This window comes from Sus scrofa, chromosome 1, assembly GCF_054392235.1.
Source record: "Sus scrofa isolate SSC_HxYL_T2T_F1_AM1 chromosome 1, Sscrofa_HxYL_maternal_Yorkshire_Landrace_v2.0, whole genome shotgun sequence".
Classification (NCBI taxonomy): domain Eukaryota; kingdom Metazoa; phylum Chordata; class Mammalia; order Artiodactyla; family Suidae; genus Sus; species Sus scrofa.
The window spans coordinates 240695492-240719679 of NC_139383.1; the positions used below are offsets into that span (position 1 = coordinate 240695492).

Consider the following 24188-nt stretch of genomic DNA (forward strand, 5'->3'; position numbering starts at 1 on the left):
TCCAAGAAGAAATAAAATTAGCAGTAATTGTTCTTCTAGCTAAAGCAGGAAACTGGGAACAGTATTTCAAACAACTACTTCTTTTTCGTATTTTAATGATAGAGAGCAATTGATCATCTAATGAAGGGACTCAGTAAACAAACTCACACATTACCTTTAACTGATTACTCCGAAATAGGGAGTTTTTCCATTCCAGCGATTGCTCTTTAAAAATGAGACAAATCTCTCACATCAGACCCCACAATCTAAATGTTTGTTATTAAAATCAATATTATGGGAATGGAGCACAAGTGCAGTCTAAAAGTGCATGATTGTTGATCACCACATTTTCATTCACTGAAAAAAAGAGTAAATTGCCAAATTTGACCTTTTTTTACTGTCTCTCACTCATTGTCAGGTAAAGAACAAAGAGTGTATTTATACTATCAGAAATGCATGGGATATCTGCAATCAGTTTTTTCCTTCGTGTGCTCAAGTAAACCTATAAAAGTGTCAGCAATAAACACAAAAATGATCACGAACCTTCTTAATTCCAAAATCACCACAAACTACCAACTCTCTGGGGGGCTTAAGGTAGAAAACGTAATTATAATAGCATTAATCAACTTTGATGGTCTTTTGAAAGATACAGTTAAATCTGTGTGAAAATCACACCTTTATCTTCATTCCCTTTGCTGTGTAAGGGTAAATGAGCTACAATAATAACCCTGTAAATATCCTGCCTTGTGATTAAGACGTCATCTTTATGCAGACTCTATATTTTGGCTTCTATAAAGGTTAAAGGCAACATGAATTATGCATTTCCTCCCATGCCAGGCCTGTAAAAGGTGCTTTCACTGTTCATTAAAGATATTGCTTCCAAATGGGCAAAAGCTTTTTTTCTGAAGTGCCGAAACAGCAACATTTCCATTATGTTCATTACTGCAATGCTGGAAAGCCAAAACAATTTGGACTTAGGAAACTGCTAGAATCTGTTGTTCCAGAACACGTAGCAACTGTCAATATACACAATGAAATTACCCTTCACTCTTTGGACAGTGGTACAGTTAAACAGAGCTGGCCAACATACTGGTCACCTCCCAAGAGAAGGACAGTCTGGCAGACCCCACATCACCAGCAACAGTTGGGTTTTCCCCCTTCTGCTTCTGCCCCAAGTTATAGATCTGAATAAGGACCAGAGAGCCAATTCACATTCGAATATCCCTAACTCTGGCACTGGAGCAAGCTCTATGTGAGGGATGCATGGGTAAACAGAACATTTGCACATGTTCCTCTCAGCCGGCACCCTGATTTCCTTAGTTAACGTTTTGCCACCCCCTCCAGCTAAAGTACAGCTTCTTTTCCTTTTACACTTTTGTGTACTGAATCTGCAGACAGCTGGGCTCTTTTTCCGCAAGGAACACCACACCCATTTATCCTCTAGCCTGGGGGAGCAAACTGCAGATTTAACTGAATCTGCCTCTCTCCAACCTTAAACCAAAGAGACCAAAGCTGTATACAACATCCAACTTCAGCCAGGTTACGACCACCTCTCAGCCCGGCGCTTTGGCTGTGGGGTAGGATTATGTTGTGAGCCACACGGGAAGCCCGGCTGTGGGGTAGGATTATGGAAACAAAATGCCTGCAGCAAGCACCTGAGTTCCAGAGATTCTTTCCAGGGGAACAGCCCACACACCCTGACAACTAAGTGGCAAAGTTGTTTCTTTCTCCTCTGCTGCAGTGCCCTGCATCAGCACACGCGCGCACCAACGCACACAGCCTTGTTCCCTCAACTTACCAGTTTAGACTTGGCGCGTTGCAAAAATTCTTCCATGTCGTGGCAAGAGGGTTGGACCAGGGGTACCCGGAGGGCGCGGAGGCCTGTCTCCTCCCGGGCGAGAGGAGCCGGGTCCCCGCAAAGTGGCCTTTCTGAGCGCAGCAAGCTGCTGCTCCCTCCTACCGCTCGGAGGCGGCTGAGGTTGTGGCTGCGCCCTCGGCTGTCGCCTCCCAGGGCTCCCGCCCCACCCCGCTCCCAGACGCCAGCTCTGGGCTCCCGACTCTGCCCTAATAAGGAAAGTGGGTGTGACGCCCGGGAGCCCCAGGGCGCGCCCCACACGCTGACAGGCACGCGCCTGCGGGGCCAGAGTTCCGGGGCCGGGGCGCGGGGGCGGGGGTGCTGGAGGATGGCGAGGGGCTCCTCCGCCAATCGCAGGGCCCAGCTGAGGCCTCCTGACGTGGCGCGCTGAAAGATACTGCAACCATGGACAGCGCCCAGAAGTGCGAGCCAAGTGCAAGGGGCTGCTGCAGAGGAAGGCTCTGCCGCAGGCACCGCTGCTGTCAGCTGGGAGAGATAGAAAGAAGGGGAGAGGGGGAAAAGGGCCCCAGAGGGCCCCCCCTCCTTGGCCAGCGCCTCCCTGGCTGACTGGCAGGTTACAGAGAGCTCCAGCGGTCACTTAATGATCTGGCTCTGCTGGCATGGCTAGGGGATGCACTCAGCTAGATTGAGGGGTGGAGGGGTTACTGCTGAGCTAAAAGCAGTACGACCTTGATGGAAAATATTCAGAAGAGAAGGCTAGGAGGTTGTGCTAGGCTACATCTTTCCTCCTTACCCTCAAAATGTACCTGCTCAGCAACGGTCCTCTGCGGTTCACCCCAACTGGGTGTCCTTATATCGGTCCTGGGGCTAAGGACACGTAGTCTTCTGCAGTCCTCATCCACTCTGACAATATGTTCAAGAACTGAGAGGGCAACATAACCTTCCTACTGCATAAGGGTCTGTGTTTTCACAAGATCCTTATATCATTTCCATATACATTAAAGTTTAAGAAGTACTGCAACAAACACAGAAACCTATAGCTATGAACCTTATTTCAAGCTGCAGAATTTTGTTGTGTGTACTCTCTAGCCTCATCAGAGCCCCAGATAATACCTCAGGCTCTCTCTTACATCTGGGCCTTGGCACATCTATCTGCCTGTAATACCCTTCCTGCACTCTCACCAGCCCCCACTGCCTGGCTAACTCACAATTCAGCTATCAGCTTAATGAGGTGAGCTCAACCCCGAGAGCACTTTAATTTATTATTTATTTATTTATTTCGTCTTTTTTTTTGGTCTTTTTAGGGCCACACCCGCAGCATATGGAGGTTCCCAGGCTAGGAGTCAAATCAAAGCTGTAGCTGCTGGCCTATGCCACAGTCACAGCAACCTGGGAACCAAGCTGCATCTGCAACCTTCACCACAGCTCATGACAATGTCAGATCCTTAACCCAATGAGAGGGGCCAGGGATCAAACCCACAACCTCATGGTTACTAGTCAGATTTGTTAACCACTGAGCCATGATGGGAACTCCCTGAGGGCACTTTAAAATCACATTAGAGTCACCCAGGCCTTTAGAAAATATTGCTTCCCAGGCTCTATTCCAGACCAACTGAATCAGTAGTTCTAAGGGTAGGGCCACAGCATCAGACTGGTGTAAAAGTGCTCCAAGTGATTCTAATAGTCAGCCCAGGTATGATCCTCTGGTTCTCAAACATTAGTTTATAGCTGGACCATTCAGTGAAGTACTAAAAAAGATATATATATATATATATATATATATATATATATATATATATATATATATTTGTCTTTTTAGGGCTGCATGTTAAAGTTCCCAGTCTAGGGGTCAAACTGGAGCTACAGCTGCTGGCTTACACCACAGCCACAGCAATGCCAGATCCAAGCTGCATCTGCAACATACACCACAGCTCATGGCAACGTCAGATTCTTAACCCACTGAGCGAGGCCAGGGATGGAACCCAAGTCCTCATGGATACTAGTCAGGTTCATTACAACTAAGCCATGATGGGAACTCCCCAACAGAAATTTTGGCTTCATAGGTCTGGCTTAATGGGCCTAAGAATTTTCTCTTTTTTTAATAATGATTTTTATTTTTTCCAGTATAGCTGGTTTACAGTGTAGAATTTTCATTCTTAACCAGCCCCAGGGTTTTCTAATGTTGCTTAGAAGTTACCTTCCTCCAGGAAGCCTCCCCTGACCTACTCCTCCCTTCCTACCTCAAGACTAAGTCAGTTGCCCTTTCCATGTTCTCTCATAGCAACCTATATTTTCTACTGTACTATAAATTGCCTCAAAAGGCTGAGATTCATGAGAACAAAGACCTTGCCTATCTCATTCATTGATGTAGTCCTAATGCAGTTCATGTCATATACAAATCTTCAATAAATATATCTTAATGAGCAAATGTACACATGGTAGGTTTTTTGCTCTCTCTCCTTTTTTCCCTCTCCCTCTCACTCTCTCTCTTGCTCTCACCCTTTGTGTGTGTAATTATCCAATTGTTTTTTTATTCAGGAGGACCCAAAAAAAAAGAAATCAGTGGAGTCTACAGATCTGGTTAAGAGAGAATGATAGGAATATTAAGCTCTGATTTGCATTCAGGCAATGAGCTGTACAGAAGCTATGGATTCTATCTGCTTTCTTTGCTGACTTAAGTAATTTAAAACCATCCAGGTAAAACAAGTGTTCTCTCAGACTTTAAATCTATGAAGTTGATCACAATTCAAGTAACATTACAAAGAAAAATTCCCAAGAATTCCTTCCCTCTGACTCCACTGGGGATGAATTTTTGTTTTAAACATTCTGGGTAGGTATTACAGAGCCTTGAGTTTTCTTAAATTTTTCTTCTGATGGACTCAAACCGCAACATCTAGCTCCCTGAGTTTTTCCTCCACCAACAATGTCTTTGCAGAGGCTGATCAAAATTTACCTCCTCTAGGAAGCCTTCCTAAAATGAACACTTGAATTAATTTCCTGAGGCTTCTGTAACAAATTATAACAAACTGAGTGGCTAAAAGCAACATAAATTTATTATCTGTAGGCCAGAAGTTCAATACAGGTCTCCTCAGGCTAAATTCAAGAATTCAAGGTGTCAACAGAGATACATTCCTTTCTGGAGGCTCTAAAGGAATATTCCCTCTCTCTCTCTCTCTCTCTCTCTCTCTCTCTCTCTCTCTCTCTCTCTCTCTCTCTCTCTTCTTTCTCTAGCTTCTAGAAGCAGTTCACATTCATTGATTCATGGTTACCTTCCTCTGTCTTCAAAGCCAACAATGTTGGAGCTCTCTGGCTATTCTTCCATAGCCACATCTCCCTCTGATACTCTTCTGCCTTTCTCTTCCATTTTTTTAAGAACCCTTATGATTATATTGGATCTCCTTGGATAATCCAAGATAATATCCCATGTTAAGGTTGGTTGATTAGCAACCTTAATTCCCTTTTGTCACGTAACAACATATTTACAGGTTCTGAAGAGTAGGATGTGAACATCTTAGGTAAGCCATTTTTCTACATACCATAAAACCCATTCCCCCAGTTATTTGGTGGTTATCAGCTTTTGATCCTCAGTTTCTTATCATTATAGCAGCCAGAAATCTAGTGCCCTTAGCTTTAAATTAGTAATAAACCCTGGCTGCACAATGGAAACACCTGAGGGGATGTGAAAAATATGGATGCTCCAACCATATTTTGCTCCAGAAATTCTGAACTGAGTGGCCTTGAGAGGGGCCCAGGCATCAATATTTTTAAAAAGCCCATCAGATAATTCTCTGTATAGTCAGAGCTGGGCACCACTGTTGATGTTGGAAAAATTGCATTCCTCCAGTCACCCAGGTACAAAACCTGGAGTCCACTTTGACTTACAACTTTCTCCTGCCCCTTGTGGTCAAACAGTTCTCAAGTCCAGTGTCTTCAGCCTTTGACAAGCTACCTCCAACTTCCTTTCTATTCCAAGTGCCATCAATGTTATTTCAAGGAATAGATCTGAGCATAAGGCCCCCTCTCCTTCTCTCAAGAGTCATTTGTACTTGTCTGTAGAACAATCCCTTTTCCTCTACTCTTTTCATTCTCCTAGACTCCTTTCATTTGAGATCTGTTATCTGAGTGCTCTTCATTTTGAAATTAATTATTTGAGTAGACTAGTTTCATGTTTCTACACATATTGAAACTTTAACCCCCAATGTGATGGTGTTAAGAAGTGGGGCCTTTGGGAGGCAATTAGGTTTAGATTAGATCATGAGAATAGAGCCCCTTGATGAGATTAGTGTCCTTATAAGAAGAAGAAGACACCAGAGTGCTCTCACTTACTCTCTCTCTCGCTCTCTCCCTGACCCTCACCCCCACCCCACCCCCCACCCCCGTCTCTCTTTCCATCATGTAAGAATACACCAAGAAGTAATCATCTGCAAGCCAAGCAAAGGGTTCTCATCAGCCACCCACAGAACAGCATCTTGATCTTGGACTTTCCAGGCTCCAGAACTGTAAAAAATAACGGTCTGTTGTTTAAGCTGCTCAGTTTATGGTATTTTGTTATAGCAGCACAAGAAGATTAATATGGTGGTAGTTCTGGGAAAAGGAAGACTTTAAGGATCATTTAATCCCATCCTCTTATTTTACTGAGCAGGGAGCCCAGGGCCAGAGTAGTTCAATGTCCTGTTTGGGCTAAAGGAGCTGCTTGAAAGCAGAGCCAGGACTGGAACTCAGCTCTTTGCACTCATTCCTTCATCACTGATGGATCATTAACTATGCTCAGGTAGACTTTATGCCCAAACCAAGACTTATAAGGCAAGTTCCTTGCCTTCAAGGAGCTACATGGTCTAGTTGCTATAATACAAAGAGATAAATGCACTGATTGAGAAATGCATCTGGTATTATACTAGTTGAAATTTAATATAGTATAGTGACTACAGTCTGAATTCTCATCCTTGCTATGTAGATTAAACATGGCTGCAAATTCTTCGACATTCCTATTAAGAGGCTAGGTCGACGTTCCCTCTCCATGAATCTAGGAGCGCTCTAAGACTTTCTGAGCAATAAAATACAGCAGAAGTGACACCATGACAGTTTCTAGGACCATGCCTTAAGAGACTGACAGCTTCAGCTTTCCGTCTTTTGGAATACACACTTTTGGAACCTAGCCACCATGCTGTGAAGAAGCTCAAGCAGATCCTCGACAATCATCAATTCCAGATACAATAGTGTACATAGGCCAATCCCAAACTCCCAATCCATCCTTCCTCTCTACCCTTCCTTTTGGTAACCATGAGTTTTTTTTTCAAAGTCTGTGAATCTGTTTCTGTTTTATAAATAAGTTTATTCATATCATTTTTATTAGATTCCACATATAAATATCACATATTTGTCTTTCTCTAAGTTATTTCACTCAGTATAATAATATCTAAATCCATCCATGTTGGCTGCAAATGGCATTATTTTGTTCTTTTTTATGGCTAATATTCCACTGTATATATGTACCATGTCTTCTTTACATCCGTTGCTCTGTCGATGACCATTTAGATTGCTTCCATGTCTTGGCTATTGTAAATAGTGCTGCAATAAACTTTGAGGTGCAAATATCTTTTTGAATTATGGTTTTCTCCAGATAGATGCCCAGGAGTGAGACTGCTTGACCACATGGTAGTTCTATTTTTAGTTTTTTTAGGAACCTCCATTGTGGTTGTACCAATTTACATTCCCACCAACAGTGTAGGAGGGTCCCCTTTTCTCCACACCATCTCTAGGATTTATTCTTTGTAGACTTTTGATGATGGCCATTCTGAAGGTGTTACCTCACTGTAGTTTTGATTTGCATTTCTCTAATGATTAGTGACGTTGAGCATTTTTTCATGTGCTTTTTGATGACCTGTCTTCTTTGGAGAAATGTCTATTTAGCTTCTGCCCATTTTTTGATGGGTTTTTTTTTTTAATTGAGCTGCATACATTGTTTTTATATTTGGAGATTAATCCTTTGTCAGTCACTTTGTTTGCAAGCAACACTTTCTCAAGTCTACACTCCTTTGGAAACTTGGGCTTCATACAGTGAAACGTCTGATTCAAACAAAGGCATTACAGATGCTCCAAGTAGTGATGTTTCTGTGCAATAACAATTTGCCTGCACTACTCACTGATGAAATGTAAGGTCCTTACAGCAAGATTTGCATGTTTTAACCAAAATTACCACTCCCACCCCACACAGCAGTGGATCTTCCCTTGACATGCTCTCACTGTAGCTGTGCATCCACCTCAAGGGTCTGTTACTGCAGTCAGTGCCACAGTGAGGGCATCTGAAGTCTTCCTTGTCAGAGCCAGCTCTGTGTGCTAGCTATATGCCTTTGGTCAAGTTCATTGACCCCTCTGATCACCAATTTTTTCATCTGTGAAATGAGGGGAAAAAATACCTGCCTTAGTTACCTTACAGGATTGTCATTAAAAAGTCAAGTGCTAACATCCCTACATATATTAGAAAATGTTAACAATGGAAGGGAGAATAATGAGAAAGTCTTTTTGTTTGGTGGAAAAAAAAAAAAACTGACCAATGCTGTCCTTTTAAAAAATGTGATGTAGCTGGAATAGCATCTGCTGACTCACCCTCTGGGCACATTTCCATGATAGCTGCTTTCCTACTGACCAACCACACTTCCGACAGGTGTGGTCTCAGTGCTGATGTGTTATGTTTGCTGCTTCAAAATTATTTCATGTGACAAAAGATGTTCAATAACTGCACCTCCCACTTTGACAAAATTTAAAAGTATTCAAGCTTGTTTCAAGGACAAGAGACTGAAGCAGGACAGATATACATGGACTAATATATGTTAACTAGTGCCTCTCACTTAGTTTTTAAGCTACTGTAAAATGCCTGCTTTTCACCCTGAGCATGATCAAATACTACCATTTGGGCTAATACTATCAAAAGGAATTGACTTTTTTCTTATCCATTTTGGCAGGGATATTCAAATTTTTTAAGGTAAGCTTTTGCAAGACTTTTGAAAAAAGGAGTGCATATTGTCATAATCCTCTCTAAGCTTCCGTTAAGGAAGAAGAGGAGTTACTGGAATTGTCAGTGGCTGTAGTAGTGTGTGTGGCAAGATCCAGATCTCTTGGGAGAATGTCCTGAGAGTCAAATGTCCAGGCTTTGAATAGGGTACATACCACTTGCGTCATTTCTGGGAACTGCAGACATCTTGTAGAACAATGAATCTAATTTAAAAGGACAGCAGAGGAGAGGGAGAGCATTCTGGTTCTATGAGTCATCAGGATAATAAGGCAATGGCCGAGCTTTTGGATCTGTCGCCTGCTGAAAGATGCAGGGTGATGGTCTTAATGTCTCCCCTTCTTCTCAAACTACACTCTTCAGGGCAGGTGATTCAAGCTTTACACACTCTCCTCCTGCAGAAAGATGTCTCAATTCCCTTTCAAACAATACTGCATGTTTCAGGGTTATAATTTAAATTTTAACTTATGGTCCCATCATGCATTTCCATTAGGAAAGTATTTGGCAAGGGGAGTGAATATTCACTATTTCTAAGTCCTGAATGTCTACCTATATAATCTCTCACTTTTGCCACAGCTCCACAAAGTCCTGAACAACAGAGACTACAACTGACTCTGTTTTAGAGATAGCAAAACCGAGGCCCACATTGTTTACCAACATGCCCAAAGGAATCTAGACACTGAATTAAAATATCCAAACCTTACTGTACAACAAAGGAAATATTAAAAGATTATACAAGCTTTTTTAAATTCCAAAGCTTTTTGTTTTTTCATTAAAAGGCCAATGTTTATGAGCATGAAATATCACTTTAATCTTACAAATAGCAGTTAGTCCTCAAACTGAGGTACAAAGATATAATTTGGTTAAAATTATCCAAGTTGTAAGTGGGCAAACCAGATTACAACTCAGATGACAATGTCCAAAACTCAGGTATTGAGTTACTGCACATCACTGGCTGTCCATTGCTGCACACCTGAGAACACCAAATGGAGCCCAGACAAGAAATAAGTCCTCATCTGCTACTCTTTCAACTGCTTTTCCACCACAGATAAGAATGAGTTAATCATGCTCTCACCTGTCCAATACTACTTAACCACAGAGCTTTCATGCCTGTTTCTGTAGATACACTCGTAATGTCACCTGAAGGAAAGAGGTTGATGTCACAAAAGCTTGGGGATCATAAATTATTAAAAGTCCCTGCCATAGATTATTTCTCAGTTAAACAGTTGTTTCTTTCTCACCATGTACTCCTTTACCCAGCCCTCATCCTCAACCTCCTCACCCAACTAAGTAGAAAACACACTGTGTACTGATGGTCAAGGGCTTGGAGCTTTGTCCTTTGGGTATTGATTTTAGCATCTCTAGGTCTATTTCTTAGGAAAATTGAAACACTTGAGTGGATATTTCTGACCTTAAAATTCTATAGTTACAAAACTAAATCTATAATCATTATATAGTCATTAGGAACATGAAAAATATGAAGAAAACTAAGTCTTACTTCTAATAAAAAGTCTTTTAATATTTTTGTAGCTTTACATGTTTGTATCAAATGCAGGTGGATTATGTTAAAATGGCATAAAAATGTTTACCTTGCAAAAAATAATTAAAAAATAACAATGTGTTTTAAAGAGAATCAATTTTATAGCTCAGTAATTAAGAGATATAAACCAATAAGCTAAGAAAAAAGAAATTAACTAGCAGGATTTATTAAAGGTATCTAGTTTCTTATGTCTCATATGCTGATACCATGAGAGGAATTACGTATTCATAACATGGATCCTGAAATTTCAGGTTGAAGGATGTTGTTAAATTGTTGTTTAATATGAATAGCCAATAGGCACATGAAAAGATGCTCAACATCATGAAATACTAGAGAAATGCAAATCAAAACTACAATGAAGTACCATCTCACACTGGTCAGAATGTCCATCATTAACAAGTCTACATATAACAAATGCTAGAGAGGATGTGGAGAAAACAGAACCCTCCTACATTGTTGGTGGAAATGTAAATTGGTACAACCACTATGGAAAACAGTATAGAGGTTCCTCAGAAAACTAAATATAGAACTATTGTTTGATCCAACAATCCCATTCCTTTGCATATATCCAGACAATACTCTAATTCAAAAAGATACATTCACCCCTATGTTCATAGCAGCACTATTTACAATAACCAAGACATGGAAACAACCTAAACATCCATAGGCAGATGAACGGATTAAGAAGATGTGGTACATATATAAAATGGACTACTACTCAGCCATGAAAAGGAACAAAATAGTGCCATTTGCATAACATGGATGCAATTGGAGATTCTCATACTAAGTGAATGAAGTCAGAAAGAGGAAGACAAATGAACACCATATGATTTCAATTGTAATGTGGAATCTAAAATATGGCACAAATGAACCTATCAAAACAGAAACAGACTCACAGGCAGAGAGCAGACTTGTGGTTGTCAAAGGGGAGGGGGAGGGAGTGGGATGGACTGGGAGCTTGGGGTTAATAGATGCAAACTGTTATATTAAGAATGGATAGGCAATAAGGTACTGCTGTATAGCATAGGTAACTATGCCCAATCACCTGTGATGGAACATGATGAAAGACAGTATGAGAAAAAGAATGTATATATATGTATGACTGGGTCACCATGCTGCAGGGCAGAAACTGGCACAACACTGTAAATCAATTATACTTCAATATTAAAGTATATATTAAAGAGTGACTCCCTGGTCATTCCACTGGCAATTAAGCACCTTTGGGAAAGGCTGCTGTCCAAATACTCTGTCTCCTCGCAAGGATTCATGGGAATACCTTAGCTCAGGAACTGAAGTTAGAAACAGATACTACCTTTTCTGGATTCCTTCTCTCATGCCTCTGCCCCCAACACCTTACTTTCTGAGAATGAAGGAGAAAAAATTATAAAACCAACTGCTGAGTGTGGAGTTAGCAGTTGGGGCAAGCCTGCTCTATTATCACTCCAAAACTACAATGAGAACCTAACTCAATTTGCTCATTGAACAGTAAGTTGACAAAGATCTATTTTTCCCCAATAGGGTAGTTAGTTGAAAAAAAATGTTATTTATGTACAAACCACAAGAGGAAAGTCACTGTTTTTTTGGAAAATGTCATAGAAATCCACCAAAATCAATCACAATTGGCAGCTTGGAGGAAGGTGGCAAATGCTTTATGTGAAATGTTCGGTCATCCTCCAAATGCCAGCCAGCTTAAAGTTTAGTCTCCACATCTACCTCTTCCTGTAGAAGTGTAAGACTCCAGAGGACAGGGCTTTGGTCTTACTCCTCTCTGTATCTCCTCCCTGAATCCAACACAGTGCCCTTTCTAGACTAGGACTTCAAATAATTATAATAATAATGGTTGATCAGTTCCTCTCCAGCAAAGCCTTCAAAAAAAAAAAAAAAAGAGGCTCATTAACTAGGTGGAGATAGGAAGAAATGCAGGTACTTTTGAAATTTTTTATTAGGTTCTGCAAAGGGATTGAAATGGTAGTTTTCAATTGTATTATAAAATAATGTCCTCCAGGACTGGACTCAGGTTCATGTAGATCTGAAAACATGGTGGATGGGGAAACACAGAGTAACTAAAAACAGAATTACTACTGGGCCACTGAAGTAAAGGAAACAGAAGACATAAAGATACTTTTAAATAATCTCAAATATGTCTCTGTTAATTGGCATTTCAATTCCTCAAATATTTGTGTATGCAAATGTGCCCATTCAACACTGAATAATTAAAATTGAGGCAGGGAGTCGAACTTTGCACACAGCAGAAGCAGCTTGGAGAGACAAAACTGGGGAAAGAGGAGGAGGCAGGAAACCTGAATTCTTTCCCTTTGCGATAAGGAAGCCTAGTAATAACCCAGAGACCCAGGCAGCTTTGGAAAAGACACCTAGAAGGAGGTGAAACAGATCAAAGAGTTGTTTAGTCTTCACACACATGTCCACGGTAAATCCCTGTATATAAACCCTATTAATCTTCCATTATGTTCCAGGCACTATTCTAAGCACTGGAGACACATATAGGCATGTGGTCTCATGGAGACTTTAGTTGCAGGAAGACAGAAAATAAGCATAAATGAAGAGATAATTCAAAATATCAGAGGGCAGTGGATGGTATGAAGAAAAAGCAGAATGATATGATAATGAATGGAGGAGGGCCAGGTCTACTCAGCCCTTAGTGGACAAGAAGTTTCTACTGAACAACAAGAAGCCCACTATGTAAAGATGGAGGGAAGGCACTGCAGGCTGAGGAAATGTCAGGGCAAATGTGCAAACAGACAGCAGGCCAGCTCGGCTACAACACCTAGCATCAGAGGAGAAGAGAAACAGGAAATGTGCTCAGAGAGAGAGAGAGGCAGGGCCAGTTCTTTAGGGCCCTGAAGGTCAAGGGAGGATGTCAGTGTTTTATTCCAGATAAAATTATGATGAAAAAAGCATCAGGGGTTTAACACAGCCTCATGTGTGTTTTTATAAAGACCATATCCAACTGCTACATGGAGGGCAATCCTGCTACACAGGAAGGAAGAGTTGTTGCCTTCTTAGTGGTCTAGCCTGTCATCTACACAAAATACGGTGATGGCTTAGATCAAGAGATTAGCAATGGAGCAGGAGAAAAGGCAGATAAAAATAGTAATAACAACAACAGTAATAATAAAAACACATTTTCAGGGTAAAGCTTACAAGGAAGTAAAATAAGTTCAAAATCCATTAACTAACTTCTAACACTATACTATGGTATTAGTAATACTCAAATGCATTGTACTAATGTGGCACATTCCAGCCATGTGAAATTTACCACTAAAGCACTAACTCCTAATCTCACAAAATGGAAACTACAGAAAGAGACCAAAAAGACCAAATCAAAATGATCCAATGTAACAGGCAGTGGAAATTTCTCGGTCTATTATTTGAACATTCCTCCTTTATTTTGGGAATTCTCTCCAAACAAATTCTTGGTGGAACATGGACCCCTACCCACCCTGTAGCTGCCATTGCAAAACAATTTCCATGGTAGCATGGATTTGTCAGTTAATATCATGTTGTCTTTAGAGCTTTCATTCATGGGATCTGATTCCACATTAAGCAAGCAGCCTTTGATGTATGTTTTGTCTCTACACAGAGGTGTGCCTTTAGAGAAAAGAGCAAGAAGAGGACTGGCATATTTTTGATTGCTTAAGTTGGGTCAGTACTATGATAAGTATCTGAAAATACTTTATTTCACTTAATCCTTAAAGCATCTTTACCAAGTTGGTTTTGCTGGCTTTACTTTACAAATTAAGAGAGAGAGGATCAGAGAGATAAGGTGATTTATCCAAAATCACATAGCTAGGAAGAAGTATAGTTAGACTATGGAGTTCAAATCCCACTTAATCCCAGAATTTTATGTGTAGGTTTGATTTATGCTTTGTAGATCTGACTGAAGGGGAAAAAAATGTGGTCAAGAGAACTGAAAAAAAGCTAAAATCATCTCATTGATGTACATTTACAAGGGCAGGAAGTTGAGCTCAGGAGAGCCAGAGGAAGGGGAAAGAGAAGAGCTAGAGCATAGAAAATTTTAGGAGAATTGGCAGAATTTTAAGGGTTGAAAAGTGGGAATTTTAGCTAACTGCTATCTGTGACGTGAAATATTGGAAAACAGATGTAAGAGAGGGAATTTTAAGAAAGGATACTGTATACATGCACAGGGTTCTTCTTTAGTACATCTTCATGAGATTTGTAAAGATTTAAGCTGTTTTCAGTGCTTTGGGGGTATGTGACTTGTGTTCCCTTTATGGGGCACCATCAAAATAAACATGGGACAACCCAGCCTTTTGTAGGCTTCATAACTCTTTTGTGGAATTTTCTGTTTCACACAGAAAAGAGTAATTGAACCTGGACTCAAACCCAGACCTTTCTGACCCCTAAGTCCATGTCTCCTTCAAGCACACAACAGTGGCTCCTAAATAAACAAGCAAACCCAACACCCCTATGGTTTTCTCTGGCTCACACAGTTGTAGGAGTTTCCAATGGCTGCATCTCCACCAGGTACTCATGTGCTTTTGGATATAGTCACATGAAACACATGCATAATTTTCAGAAATTTAATTCTGTAAGGTTGGCAAAGTGAAGAACAACTGAAATAACATTAGAGGAAGAAAACTAATTGCCTTAGGATGTGCTCCATTCTGCCTCCTGTGACTGCTTATTAGGTCTGAACAATTTACGCAGAGAGAAAACCATGTAAGTGTACTTTCTAGAAGCCTTGAAGAGTTTTTCAGGGTAATTTTAACTGTACTTGATTTTAAACTTAGTGAATGACTTGACACATGCAACTCCACTGAATATTGGACCCAATGCAGGGAACAGATAGGGACAGCAGATGCCAACAATGCACTTGGGAAGGAGGTAGCCTACCATGCTCCTGGAACATAGTAAGTGCTCAATAAATGTTTTCTAAATGGATGAATGATGAACAAATAAGTAGACAAATGAAGAGCCATAAAACAACACCCACATAATGGTTCGATTCTAGTCACATCACAAGGTTCTTTGTTGGTACAAACAGCATAAGAGCCACTGATTCGTCAGGTCAAAGAATTTGGTGGCAAGGAGAAACCAAAGGCAAAGTTTTCTTCATGCATTATTAACTCTCCTTTCAGAATGTGCAACCAGTAAAATGGAAATTACTTCTTTTCCTATCCCCAACCCCCTATTCCCAATTTCAACCTAGTACCTGATACTACCTTTTAAAATCTTTCTTTTTACCACCTTTTCCAGTCAAAATGTGTTTTCCTGGGTCCCCCTTTGTCAGGGCTTCCCTTGGTATAGTGGATTGAATAGTGCCCCCTCTCTCCAAAAATATGTCCATGCCCTAACCCCTGGAACATATGAATGGGATTGTATTTGAGAAAAGGGTCTTTGCAGATGTAATTAAGTTAGGAATCTTGAGATGAGATCATCCTGGATTTAGGGTGGGCTCTAATGTCAGGTACCCTCGTAAGGGAAAGGCAGAGAGAGACCTGAGACACAGAGACAGAAAGAAGGTGATGTGAAGATGGAGGCAGAGAGGGAAGGGATGTGTCTACAAGTCAAGGAACACCAGGAACTTCTGACACCCACCAAGAGCCAGGAGAAAGATGTGGAACATATTCCGCCTTAGAGCCTTCAGAAGGAACCAACCCTGCCAACATCTTGGATTTGAACGTCTGGCCTCCAGAAATCTGACAGAATAAATTTCCACTGTTTCAAGCTACCAAGTTTGTGGTCATCTTTTACAGTAGCCCTAGAAAACTGATACACTTGGCAACTGCATTGTCCATCTCAGGTGAGGGTTATGACCAATTTATGTTGCAATATTCTTAACAAGGGAATGCTAGAGATAAAAACTTAGAAAAACCATCTCAAGTGGCAAACTCTTCAAAGGTGTTGCTGGACTTCCCACTGTAGCTCAGTGGTAACGAACCCAACTAGGGGTATCCATGAGGATGGGGGTTGGATCCCTGGCCTCGCTCAGTGGGTTAAGGATCCGGAGTTGCAGTGAGCTGTGGTATAAGTTGCAGACACGGATCAGATTCTGTGTTGCTGTGGCTGTGGCACAGGCCAGCAGCTACAGCTCCACTTCGATCTCTAGCCTGGGAACTTCCATATGATGCAGGTGCAGCCCTAAAAGAGATAAAAAAAAAAGAAGGTATTGCTGGAAGAGATATTTGGGGGGGGGGGTGATTTCAGCTGCACTGTCCAACTTGGATTGGGTGGGCAACTGCTGTTGATACTTAAAAGAAAAGAAGGCACTGCAGAGATGATAGTATTTGAAATGCTCCGTAGGTGTTGAGTACAAAGGGCAGCTCAGATCAGAATGTGATCTTGTTTCCTATTCATATTATGTAATAAAAGACATATTTTATAGATGACTTTAAGATTATCAGAATTTTCCCAACTTTGCAACAACATTTGATGTCTATGTGTAAGTGAAGTATAGGTCTTATAATCACCACAAGGCACAAGCATTCCCCAATGACATAACAGCTTCTTGCCTCACTGCTGCCCTCTTCCAGTGAGAACCAAAGGATAACATATAAAATATGACATCTTAGCATCATGCTTTCAGGCAGTTTTCTGGAAACTATCTCAAAAGCCCTTTCAAAGGAGTTTAGTTTCTATTGGTGAGGCTATTTTGATTCCACTACATTTGTTATGCAAGTGAATTGGTTTTGCAGAATCATTAAACTTTAGGGATCACAGATTGAATGAATCCAACCCTTCTACACCCTTATTCTACTGATGAGAAAACTGGGGGTTGTCTAAGATTATATTGTTACCTACAAGTTAAGTCATTGCTCCTATGCATGTACTAGGTGGAAAACTATTCCTTTTCCACATGGGAATTTCTTGAGTAGCTCCTTTTAGGTCCTTGAAGGAAACCAAGGAGGAATGTGAGGGAAAACAGAGTGCCAATCCAGTTGGCTAGATCAGTAAATCAAATCTGTGGAGTAGAAATGTGATAGAATATGGTATATGGAATGGATAGTCAATGGGACCTGCTATATAGCACAGGGAGCTCGATCCAATATTCTATGATAGCCTATGTGGGAAAAGAATTTGAAAAAGGATGTTATATGTGTATATGTATGACAGAATCACTTCGATGTACACCAGAAATTATCAGAACATTGTAAATCAACTACATTTCAATAAAACTTTTAAAAACTTTAAAAAAAAAAAAGGAAATGTAACAGAGAAAGCCATCAGATGCCTTGCACAGCCCAATGTCCAAACAGGGCCTAGAATTCTGGAGACCTTGACTCCCAAATTAGTATTATTTTCATAATGCCAGGCTGCATCCTCTTTATTTATAATTTCTCATAGAATATTAGCTTCCTAGAACTAGATTAGTCAGTGGTCCAAACTTTTATGCTACAGCAACATAAGTGACACCACCCCATGAAGAGAGTGGTTTGCCAGCTACTGGGGTGGGGCAGGGAGTCAAGGTCTGGTTGAACCCCACATGTGGGCTTAAATAGAGCATATGAGAGGATCAGTGAAAGCTAGACTAATGCCCCCCCTGGGGGTTCTGATCACTCTCTCCTTGTTTCTATGAGTCACTAAGTTTGATGTTCCTTACAAATTAACAACGAGTGCCAAAGCAATTATATAAAAGGTTTTTTTTTTAATAAATAATAATTTTCCAAAGTACAATTTTGGAGTTATCACACTTTCATGCCAAATCTCTGCAAAACTTGGTTGTCCTTAATGAACCATACAGATCTGGCTGAAGACAAAATTTACCCAACTATACCCAAAACTGTTTTCATAACTCCAAACAAGTTATGGAAAGAGAAACTAGAGATAACAACAGGTATCCTGAGTTACCAGTGTTAGAATATACACATTATGATTGGAATAATTACTCTTTTAAGCAATGATATGCATTTAGAGGTGAAAATACTGGGTCCTCATAAACTGTTAGGACTAGAGATGTGTATGTACGTATTTTCCAGTAGTATGTTGGTAAGTGTTTAACAATGGCCTCTCTAGAAAAAGAAAAAAAGCCTCTGATTTGTACCATTTTTTGCTTTCCATGGTGTAAATGTTCCCACTGCAGCTGATTTCAAGATACCAACATGTCAATGAATAGGAAGTTTGTGAAAAAATGTAGGTAACTGGTGCTCACAGGCTGTGACGAGCTGGCTGCAGACACTTTCTAAAAAATACATAGGAAAAGTGTTCATAATGTGCCTACCAGCTCACTCAGAAAGTCTACTCTTAGGAATGTATTCCCAAAAAACAGCCAAAGAAATGTGAAGAATTGTATATGCAGGAATATTTGCCACAAGGTTGTTAATTATATCAAAAATTTGAAGAAACTCATTGCTCATAGATCATTGCCTACACACCTATAAAGTAAAACAATGTCATCAAAATCATATTTACATATATATATAGGAACATAAATTTATACATATGACTTTGGAAGGCATGAACATTACATTATGACATGGAAAAAATTAGGAATGTAGTAAAATAATATGATCTTATTATTTTTTTTCAAATGAGTGGTAAAAATTGTCATCACTACCCATTTTCTCTTTCCATCTTAGTTTTTTTTAATTAAATTATATTGGAGTATAGTTGACTTTCAATGTTGTATTAGTTTCAGGTGTACAGCAACATGAATCAGTTATACATATACATATATCCATTCCTTTTCAGACTCTTTTCACCTAGAGGTTACTACAGACCTTTCCATCTTAGTTAACACTAGCTCTGATGGCTAAGTGGGCAAGGGGCCACTTGGAAAGAAGAAAACATTTCCCCACCTCCCTTACAGTTATTGCGACTAAGTTCTGGCCAGTGCGGTACATAAAGGGCCCTTAGAGGGATTGGATGTGCTTTCTTCACCCCCTCCCCATTGCTGCAGGCTGGAACAGCCATGGCAGCTGGAGGCCAGGCAGCTATCATGGAGTTTCAGTAGGAAACATGCACACAGACTAAAGGTACAACAAAGTCAGGGAATCCTGGGTCCTTGGACAGTTAATCTTCACCGTTAGTTTGAGGCAAATCTAATAATATGTGATTATATATGCATATTTTGCATTAAAAAAATCTAGAAAGATGTATACCTGTGTTGACAGTAGTTACCTCTAGATAATCACCATTCTATGAATTTATTTATTGTCTTTTCATTCACCTCTATTTTCTAATCTATATCCTTCTACCAAATATATATATCACTTATGTAGTAGGTACAGGGTACCAGAAGGCAGAGTATTTGAAGTCAGTAATTTCAATAACAGAATGTCTTTGAAGACATAAATAAGACATTATACAAAAGGCAGAAAAATTCGTCTCAAGTGCTTTGGTCCACCAATCCCCTCCTTCATCTCAAAAAAGGTCAGGAGTTCTTGTCATGGCTCAGCAGTAATGAACCCAACTAGTATCCTTGAGGACGCGGGTTCGACCCCTGGCCTTATTCAGTGGGTTAAGGATCCAGCATTGCCATGAGCTGTGGTGTAGGTTTCAGACGCAGTTCGGATCTGGCATTTCTGTGGCTGTGGCATAGGCTGGCAACTACAGCTCCGATTCATTCCCTAGCCTGGGAACTTCCATATGCCACAGGTGCAGCCATAAAAAGACAAAAAAAAAAAAAAAATAGTGAAAAGAGCAGTTCTCTGTTTAAACATTTAAACATTACCAAATTATTATTCTAATTGATGAATACTTTTCCCCAAAGTCAGTTTAAACAATGCCTTTTTTTGTTGTTAAGGAGTCATCAGGCAAGTAGGGCCAATCCATGTGGAAAACACTTAATTCATTCCTGCAGAAAGATTTCACAGGTAGATGGTGTACAACAGCCATGAGATACCTGTAACTGGCTGCTTAAAGACAGTGGAATTAAGTCCCCTATAAGTAAACCAAGACCAGGCAGTAAACTTGTTATGCCCCATCAACACTATCCAGAGTAAGTACTTAGGGAGAACTGCTAGTGATGAAAAAGCAGACCTGCGACCACTGGGATGACAGCATCACTGGCAGCTTCTAGACTCTCCAGCTATGACATTCTGAGGGCACCAGAGCCTCCAGAATTCATAATAGCACTTGAGTAACATGCATTCTTAGAGCCAAACATTTCTGAGATTAACTGCTCGCTCTGCCACATACCAGCTGGGCTAGTTTTTGTTGTTGTTAATTTTTTTAATTTATAGATTTGATTTCTTAGAGCTATTTAGGTTTAGAGAAAAACTGAACAAAAAATACAAAGAGTTCTTATATACTCTTGCCCCTGTCCCAGGGTGTTCCCTATTATTAACATCTTACATTAGTCTGGTATATTTGTTACAGCTGATAAAAAAATATTGGTAAATTATTATTAACGAATTTATCATTTTCATAGAGTTCACTCAGTGTTGTACAGTTCTGTAGGTTTTTTCAAATGCATCATGACATGTATGCACCATTATAGTATCATACAAAATAGTTTCACTGCCTTAAAAATTCTCTGTGCTCTGCCTATTCATACATTCCTTCCTCTAACCCCAGGGATCTACTGATATTTTTATTGTCTCCATAATTTTGCCTTTTCAAGAATGTCATATAGTGGGAATCATATAGTATCTAGCCTTTTCAGACTGGCTCCTTTCACTTAGTAATATGCACTAAGATTCCTCTATATCTTTTCATGGTTTGATAGCTCAAAATTTTCTTTTTATAACTGAATGGTGGGCGAGTCCTTTGAATATCATTTTCTCATCTGTAATAGGAATAATAACGCCCGCTTTGAAGGGTTTTTGTGAATGTTCAATGAGATGATATATACAAAGCTCCCTGCACATAGCAGATATTCAATAAACATCTTTCCCTCCCTCTCCCCCTCACTAATTTGGATAAGGACAATGCAGCAGGCTGAATAATAATAGATGTCAACATCCTAATTCCTGTGAATAAGTTACCTCATAGGTAAAAATGGATTCTACAAATATGATTAAGTTAAGGCTCTAGAGCTAGATTACCCTGAATTACCTGATGGGCCCAATGTAATCACAAGAGTCCTAATAAGAAGGATACGTGCAGTTTAGAGACTGAGAAAGTGATGTGATGCTCAAAGCAGAAGGTAGAGTGATAAGGCCATGAACCAAGAAAAGCAGGCAGACTCTAGAGGCTGGGAAAGGCAAGGGATGGATGGATTCTCTCCTAGAGCCTCCAGAAGGAAGACAGCCTCTACAGATGCCTTGATTTTACCTACATCAGAGGTCTGACCTCCAGAATTGTAAGATAATCAGTGTACATTGTTTTAAGCCACTCTATTTGTTGTGTTTTGTTGCAGCAGCAACAGGAAATGACTGTGATTAGCTTCAACATTTTTTCTTCTGCTCCTAGTATGTCTCTCCGTACACAAGGCTCAAAACCTAAAACCTATACTTCCCAGAATCTCTTGTAGCTGGGGCTCTGATCAGCACTTAATCCTGATTAAAAGCACACATGCACCTCCTTTTGGAACACAGAAGTGACTTTCCCTGTGTGGGGCTGAATTTCACTGGAAAACAATGTTGCAGAGATATATTGCTACAGTGACACTTGGGTGGAAGCTCTCAACTTGCAGCTTCATAGAATCCATAGCTGAGGAGGCAACAACAGATTTCTGATTCAGCTTCAGCCTCCTGATTCCCCACCTTCATGGGAGATGTTGCTCTCCTGGCTGCTAAATTCTGCTCAATCCTGAGTCATTCCCAAGGCCCACCTACACCCTGCTCCAGAGCCTTTCCATCAATTTTCTAAGCCGCTAAGTCTCTGTATTAAAGCTCCTTCTGCTTAAAAGAACTAGAAATGGTCCTCTTTGGGACAGCTAAACCCTAGTTGATACAACAGCTATACTTACCATCCCAGGAAAGGCAAAAGTACTCAGCTGAGAGCACCAGGTCTTTTCGGGTGGTTATGACAGCTGCAGGCAGCTCTACTCTGGTCCCACAACCATCCAACTTTTCCCTCCTCTCAATGCATGATGTCCCTTACTCCCCTTTCGTTAACTGGACCTTTTCAATTTTGATTTCTCCTCTTAAGCTGGATCATTATAATTTCGGTGGGTCTCAGCAGTAAGGATAGCTTTAAAAATTTTAAAGACACTATATAAGGTAATGTAGCCTTATGAAAATAATTTTAAAGTTACTTACACTGAAGGAGAAATATATGATTGGCATTATGGCTCTCCTAAAAAGAGATGGATTTTTAAAAATTAGAAAAGCTTTTAGCAACTTATTTATATTGATTTAGATGCCCGATTCTGAAAGATACTCCTTTTTTAAAGGACTCTTCAACCATGTGAATGCGTCTGAAAATGCATGTCAACCACAAGTGTCAATAAAGGCTTCCAGATTTCCCAGAAATCATTTTGAATTTTGAAAAATACTTAATCCATAGACCTCACACTAAAGAAAACTGTGCTACAGGAGACTAAGGGCTGGGGAAGTCATTGTCAGAATTAATAGATTAGGTAAACTAAGTTCCATAAAACTTGTGCTATTTTTCTAAGCCCATCCTGGTCTGGTTTCCTCACTAGTGTTCTACTCCTTTGTTTCTGAAGGCCTTAGAACAGGACTCGGCAAACTTTTTCTAAACAAAGCAAGCCAGTAAATGTTTCAGGCTTTGTGGGTTATATGGTTTCTGTCACAACTATACAGTTCCACCCTTGTAGCACAAAAGCAGTCAATGTATAACAAACGAGTGTGGCTGTGTTCCAATAAAACTTTCTTTATGGACACTTAAATTTGAATTTTTATAAAAGTCCCACATCTGACTTTATTTTAAAATGTTAACACATTCTTAAAAGCTCTCAGGCTGTACAAAAGCAGGCAGCAGGTCAGATCTGGCTCACAGGCTGTGGTTTGCTACAAACCTGGCCATGCCCACTCCAACTTACCCTAAAACTCTTACCAGGCTAAAGACTTGGGGATACAGCCTTGATGGAGAGGTTGCCTCCCAAAGTCCAAATGTTCCTGGGAGAGGAGGAATGATGTTTCTTTTGTCTTCTCTACCTAGTGCTCAGCCCTTCATAGTCCAGCTGCCATCTATCCTTTCAGCTCCATTTCTTTCTCCTCCTTCTCCCAGACCAGCTTCCACGGGCCATATAAGTTACCTCTACTCACACCTGACTACCTGTCTTTCCTTAAATAAGTCAGGGAGTTGTAAACCCCCAAGACTTTGTTCACGCTCTTCCCTCCTCCACCTAGAACAAACTTGTCCATATCTTTATCTTATAGATTTTTTTTATTGTTTCTCCAGACCCGATTTAATGTTACTTTTTTTTTTTTTTTTGTCTTTTGTCTTTTCAGTGCTGTACCTGTGGCATACAGAGGTTCCCAGGCTAGGAGTCTAATTGGAGCTATAGCTGCTGGCCTACGCCAGAGCCACAACAACACCAGATCCAAGCCGTGTCTGCGACCTACACCACAGCTCATGGCAATGCCGGATCCTTAACCCAGTAAGTGAGGCTAGGGATCGAAACTGCAACCTCATGGTTCTTAGTCAGATTCGTTTCCGCTGTGCCATGACAGGAACTCCTCCAATGTTACTTCTTCTTTCCCTGGAAAAGTGAGATGAGGACAATGGCAGGCACATGGTCAACATACGTAGAATAGAATGCACAGAGCCAGGTGGGGTGTCCTGGCTGGTGGAAGAGGGGCTTTCAAGAGTCAGGGCATAGGATAAGGTGCTCCGTCTGCAAAGTGACAGTGATAGAAATGGAAGATGAGGAAAGGCCACTGATGACAAGTAACTTAGTTCTCAATATTTCCAAAGCCACCTTTGTCCAAAAAAATGGGAGTAGTTTGGCTAAATAGGAAGGATGGATCCCAGATGCTGAGGCTGCAGGTGTGTGCCAATGTAGATAGCTG

The 24188-nt window shown here is 40.5% G+C and overlaps 1 protein-coding gene across 9 annotated transcripts in view; it reads right to left on the reverse strand.

The window, feature by feature from the left end:
* Window positions 1-24188, reverse strand: part of PRUNE2 (prune homolog 2 with BCH domain) — a 372059-nt gene that overhangs the window by 269562 nt on the left and 78309 nt on the right. For 2 of the 9 annotated variants that reach the window (XM_084988086.1, XM_084988051.1), the window contains exon 1: window positions 1778-1962. The exons of the other annotated variants lie outside the window; for them this stretch is intronic. In XM_084988086.1, coding sequence (XP_084844212.1) covers window positions 1778-1813 — 36 coding nt within the window. In that variant the 5' untranslated portion in view covers window positions 1814-1962. Of the gene's footprint in view, window positions 1-1777; window positions 1963-24188 lie in introns of those variants that run through there. 9 annotated transcript variants of the gene reach the window in all.